Source organism: Toxorhynchites rutilus, chromosome 2 (genome assembly GCF_029784135.1).
Source record: "Toxorhynchites rutilus septentrionalis strain SRP chromosome 2, ASM2978413v1, whole genome shotgun sequence".
Taxonomy (NCBI): Eukaryota; Metazoa; Arthropoda; class Insecta; order Diptera; family Culicidae; genus Toxorhynchites; species Toxorhynchites rutilus.
Genome location: NC_073745.1, coordinates 174,775,445 through 174,781,235, shown reverse-complemented (window position 1 = coordinate 174,781,235; position 5,791 = coordinate 174,775,445). Strand labels below are relative to the sequence as shown.

At 40.1% G+C, this 5,791-nt stretch overlaps 1 protein-coding gene across 1 annotated transcript; it reads right to left on the bottom strand.

Annotated features, from left to right (window-relative positions):
* Positions 1 to 294: 294 nt before the first annotated feature.
* Positions 295 to 4,728, bottom strand: LOC129764710 (DNA damage-binding protein 1-like). Its single transcript, XM_055764083.1, has 3 exons — positions 4,308 to 4,728; positions 1,122 to 1,158; positions 295 to 973 (listed from the first exon to the last, which is right to left on the bottom strand). Exons 1-3 carry the CDS (start codon positions 4,618 to 4,620, stop codon positions 550 to 552), a joined length of 774 nt encoding a protein of 257 aa, XP_055620058.1. The 5' UTR covers positions 4,621 to 4,728; the 3' UTR covers positions 295 to 549.
* Between the last annotated feature and the right edge of the window lie 1,063 nt (positions 4,729 to 5,791).

The window sequence follows — 5,791 nt, the reverse complement described above, 5'->3', positions numbered from 1 at the left end:
TGTGAAGTCCGATGGAAAGATGTGAACGCTAGGAAATATCCAACCTGATAGGTATACCACTATATTTCATTCAAATTGTATCTCATAACATCTTTCAATACTCCAATTACAGCACCAACACTAACATCCCCCTACGCATACCGCGTTACACCTGAATATTATATGTTTCATATTCAAAAAGTAATAAAGTTTTGATAAAACTCTTAAATAGTTTTGAGAAATATGCCGTGCATGACTATTCGAATCAAAATAACGAGATGTTGTACGAACTTTGTACATTCACTGGTGTCTCTTTATTATCCAACAAACATAAAATAATTCTTCGCGAGGAATGCTGAAATTCACGAGCTTAGCTCGATCTGGTTCTATTGTCCGTCCAGCTGTCTCTTAATGAGTTGAATTATCATTAAACTTTTTTAGAAAAATTTGTAATATCTCGGTTCCCCAGCATTTGTGTCAGAAAACAACTGATAGCATCGATTGAATAATATTCATCAACACTGGACATCCTAATGTATTCTTGTTAGGTCTTCTACAATATTGATTATATCATCTTCGGCCACCACTCCTTCTCAGTTCTATCCACGTCGATCTGCAATCCCAATACATCGTACATTTTTCCCGACTTAAATCTAAAAAACCTTCTATAAGGTCTCCATCAATAAATTCCCCGCAACGTTCCGTTTTCATTTCGGTATGATAACTATGCCAATACGAATAATCAATCTTGCCAACAGATTTGATAGTGTCAGTCAAACTTTCTTGTAACTTTCGAAGGAATTCATAATCAGGTGATATTTGTGTGACCAGACCGATAGCTGACCAAAATAACAAACAGCCCGTTGTCGGCGTCGTACGCTCACCAATGTTTTCCATCACGAGCGAACCGTGGCGGAATATATTCATCATATTAACGAGATGGAATTGAGCAACCTCTGGCATTTGCTGTCGTTCGTCGTCCGTTGTTGCGGCCCTTCAAATAAATACAAAAATTCGTATGATAAACAGAGCTACGGAAACCCTACTTATCCATCTTTTAGGCAAACAAATAGATTGTTCTGTTATCCACACTGCTGTCATCCAATTTGGTTAATAGTCGCGAGCGATCTCCTCAAAATTACCTCCAGCGCATCAAATCACCCACCAAAATGAAGTCTCCTATTAAAAAAAGACGGGTGGGTAATGTCGGGGACATAACCGGAGTGACGTAGGACTATACAAAGGGGACAGCTTTTGTTAAATATATATTTTAAATATATTGTTTTATTTTCTTCACCTACGTGAATACCTACCTATCTACCTGAAAAATGGATTAGTTTACTGTTTACTCTTTATGAATATGTTGATGGTTCTGAAAAGAACCTTTGGTGTTGTGTTTCTGTTATCACTCGATATTCCCATCTTGTTCGGCTAAACCTTCCTGTTTAGCGATTTGTTGTCACTCGCAACAGCTTTCACAGTTGGAAAATTTCTTCCCATCCAGCTTGTGACATATTTTACAGTAAATTACATTCAATGGCACGTCGCATTACCACCACTCAGTGCCGGATTGGAGGTAATTTTAACCTGTAATTGAACATTTGCGATGACAGTGGTACAGTGTCGACTTTCAATGTGGGGTCATAATTTGGATCTCTATGTTTACAAAAATGTCCAACTAAATAAGTCGCATTACATGTCCGTCCAATTAGCTAAATGTCGAACTAATTGTAGATTACTGTACTTTAAATCTGGAAACAATTTAAGAATTGGTGAAAAATGAATAATCAGGCAAGTCCCCAACTATCAATAAGCTCAGAACAACTGCCAAATTCACATACTCATCAAATCCTGGCAAACAAATTATGAAAACATCAATTTGTGTTTTATTATTATTTTGGATAATGTTTTAGAAAGCATTGAACTTTATTTCCTAAACTCTTTTTTGGAAGGTTTAATGGCCCTGAAAAGCGCCTTGTTTTATGGAATGGTTCCAATTTAGAAAACTTAGTACTCGTGGTTTTGAAAAAAACCATTTCGAACGCCCTCGATGCCGTCTTGTTCTGGATTTGCCGCCAAAGCAGTTTGTATAAAGAACAAACTTTTTTCTTCTGCTACCTGATGCCGTTTTGCGATTGCGTTTGCCACTCGCCATTCGCTGCAACTGCCTGTTGTCTTGATGTCCGCCGAACCGAATGTGTTCTGTTCCGAATGCAGGTTTTCTTATCGTCGCGAGCAGCTTTGCCAGCTAACTCGATCACTCCGGCGGCCGAAACTATATAACGCCAGCTAGGTGGACTGGTACACAGGTACTAACGCGCTCGACCTAGCAACCTTTTCCGGTGCAATTGGCGGATACACCTACGGGAAATTGCAGACCACCACGGTTCGAGCGGGATTTTGCCTTTCCCTTCTCTTTTCCTCCTTTGTTGAGTACACGATGCCGATGCCGTACAACCACACGGGTTTACGGTTTGAAAGAAAATAAGATATTTTTTTGGGGTCCGCGTGTTTTATACTCTAGCGGTACACACTCACAGGATAGAGACAAATCGGCAGACTCAGCCAAAGGGGCGAGTCCAACGAAACGAACGAATGACCGTTAAAAGGGAGCGATGGCAAAAAAATACATTCATTACGATTTGTTCGCTCGTTGGATTCACATACAGGCTAAAAAAGGTCCTTTTCAGGATCACAAAAAGTCTAAAGAGTTTATTGTTTTGTTATCACTCGATATCCCCATCTTGTTCGGCTAAACCTTTCTGTTTAGCGATTGCATTTGCCACTCGCCACAGCTTTCACAGTTGGAAAATTTCTTCCTATCCAGCTTGTGACATATTTTACAGTAAATTACATTCAATGGCACGTCGCATTACCACCACTCAGTGCCGGATTGGAGGTAATTTTAACCTGTAATTGAACATTTGCGATGACAGTGGTACAGTGTCGACTTTCAATGTGGGGCCATAATTTGGATCTCTATGTTTACAAAAATGTCCAACTAAATAAGTCGCATTACATGTCCGTCAAATTAGCTAAATGTCGAACTAATTGTAGATTACTGTACTTTAAATCTGGAAACAATTTAAGAATTGGTGAAAATTGAATAATTAGGAAAGTCCCCAACTATCAATAAGCTCAAAACAACTGCCAAATTCACATACTCATCAGATCCTGGCAAACAAATTATGAAAACATCAATTTGTGTTTTATTATTATTTTGGATAATGTTTTAGAAAGCATTGAACTTTATTTCCTAAACTCTTTTTTGGAAGGTTTAATGGCCCTGAAAAGCGCCTTGTTTTATGGAATGGTTCCAATTTAGAAAACTTAGTACTCGTGGTTTTGAAAAAAACCATTTCGAACGCCCTCGAAGCCGGCTTGTTCTGGATTTGCCACCAAAGCAGTTTGTATAAAGAACAAATTTTTTTCTTCTGCTACCTGATGCCGTTTTGCGATTGTGTTTGCCACTCGCCACTCGCTGCAACTGCCTGTTGTCTTGATGTCCACCGAACCGAATGTGTTCTGTTCCGAATGCAGGTTTTCTTATCGTCGCGAGCAGCTTTGCCAGCTAACTCGATCACTTCGGCGGCCGAAACTATATAACGCCGGCTAGGTGGACTGGTACACAGGTACTAACGCGCTCGACCTAGCTACCCTTGCGGGGAACTCCAGATCAACACGAGCGGGAACTCCAGATCAAGGTTCGAGCGGGATTTTGCCTTTCCCTTCACTTTTCCTCCTTTGCCATATCCAACCATGGCTGCTTGTGTTGGTTTGTTGATGTGAGGTGATGCGAAACGATGTGGTGTACGGTTCGGATGAGAATGATCGTTACGGCAGCGGAGAGGGGATTTTTAAGCTGACTGGCTGGCTCGAGAATTACGCATGTGTGAGACTGCGACCAATGTTTCCCTCATTTTTTTCTTTTTCCTTTCCAATCGTGCTTCATTCTATTTCGCTGCTGCTCTGGTTGCCCGTTTTGGTCGGTACGATTTGAGGAGCACAAAATGGACCAATCAAAAATGGGCACATAGTGTATTTGGACAATGCTTGATATTTCACAATTATTCAATTATTTATCTCAAGAAAAATGAAATGTTATTCGTTATGATAGATGCGTAGATATATTTCCTATCAATTGATGCAAAAACCTTTGCGATCTATTGAGAAATGCTCGAGTTATAAGCGTTCCAAATCTTGCATTTTTTCCTACTTGTTCAGTGCCTAGATTTCCATTTCACCCCCTATAGCTTCCGGTTAGACGTAGTCCTACGTCAAAAACCGTTACTCTGAGGAATCCAAGTGGTTGCATTAATTTTGTTTACCCTTGGTTTTACAATATAATTCCAACACGTTATTGAAATGGTTACATTCAAGTCGCAAATTCTTATCATCAGTCCACTCATACAATCGTACAGTTGAATTGATGCTGGCCAATACACGGCCGTTAGACTCAATGAGAGAATAGCACGCGCCCTTGATTCCCTTCTCGCTAACTTGAGTGAGGGCTCCATCCTCGTAGTGATAGATGATAATCCTTCCTATTTTGGGTTCCGGTTCCGCTTGATGTATCAGTGCTGTGCCGACGATGCAATAAGTTTTCGAGTCGTTGCCCAATTTCGTCGCAATCAGTGCCATAGTAAACAAGTGGAGAAGTACAAACAGAGAAGTACAATAAAATAGTTTTTGCAGTCTCGCTATTGTACTTATATCGTAGCGTGCGACGTTGTATAGCTTTCCGAATAGGACTCATCAGACTTAATTTTTTTTGACGTAGGACTACGTCTAACCGGAAGATATAGGGGGTGAAATGAAAATCTAGGCACTGAACAAGTAGGTAAAAATGCAAGATTTGGAACGCTTATAACTCGAGCATTTCTCAATAGATCGCAAAGGTTTTTGCATCAATTGATAGGAAATATATCTACGCATCTATCATAACGAATAACATTTCATTTTTCTCGAGATAAATAATTGAATAATTGTGAAATATCAAGCATTGTCCAAATGCACTATGTGCCCATTTTTGATTGGTCCATTTTGTGCTCCTCATATCGTACCGACCAAAACGGGCAACCAGAGCAGCAGCGAAATACAATAAACCCGATTGGAAAGGAAAAAGAAAAAATATGAACGAAACATTGGTCGCAGTCTCACACATGCGTAATTCTCGAGCCAGCCAGTCAGCTTAAAAATCCCCGCTCCGCTGCCGTAACGATCATTCTCATCCAAATCATACACCACATCGTTTCGCATCACAACATATCAACAAACCAACACAAGCAGCCATGTCTGGACATGACAAAGGAGGAAAAGTGAAGGGAAAGGCAAAATCCCTATGCCGAGCGCGTTAGTACCAGTGCTCCAGTCCACCTAGTCGGCGTTATATAGTTTCGGCCGCCGAAGTGATCGAGTTGGCTGGCAAAGCTGTTCGCGACGATAAGAAAATCCGCATTCAGAACAGACCACATTCGGTTCGGTGGACATCTAGACAAGAATAGGCAGTTTCAGCGAGTGACGAGCAGAAGATAAAAGTTTGTTCTTCATACAAACTGCTTTGGTGGCAAATGCAGAACAAGGCAGCATCGATGGCGTTCGAAATGGTTTTTTTCAAAACCACGAGTACAAAGTTTTCTAAATTGGAACCATTCCATAAAACACGGCGCTTATCAGGGCCATTAAACCTTTCAAAAAAGAGTTTACGAAATACAGTTCAATGCATTCTAAAATATTATCCAAAATAATAATAAAACACAAATTGATTTTTCATAATTTGTTTGCCAGGATATGAAGAGTATGAGAATTTTGC

Bases quoted from the DNA above. Each gene is read 5' to 3' on its own strand.
- LOC129764710 (XM_055764083.1), bottom strand. From the start codon at position 4,620: ATGGCACTGATTGCGACGAAATTGGGCAACGACTCGAAAACTTATTGC. The intron at 1,159-4,307 runs GTAAACAAAATT...TTTTTTTAATAG, and splicing joins ATTATATTGTAAAACCAAGG to GAGACTTCATTTTGGTGGGT. The intron at 974-1,121 runs GTAATTTTGAGG...ATTTATTTGAAG, and splicing joins GGTGATTTGATGCGCTGGAG to GGCCGCAACAACGGACGACG.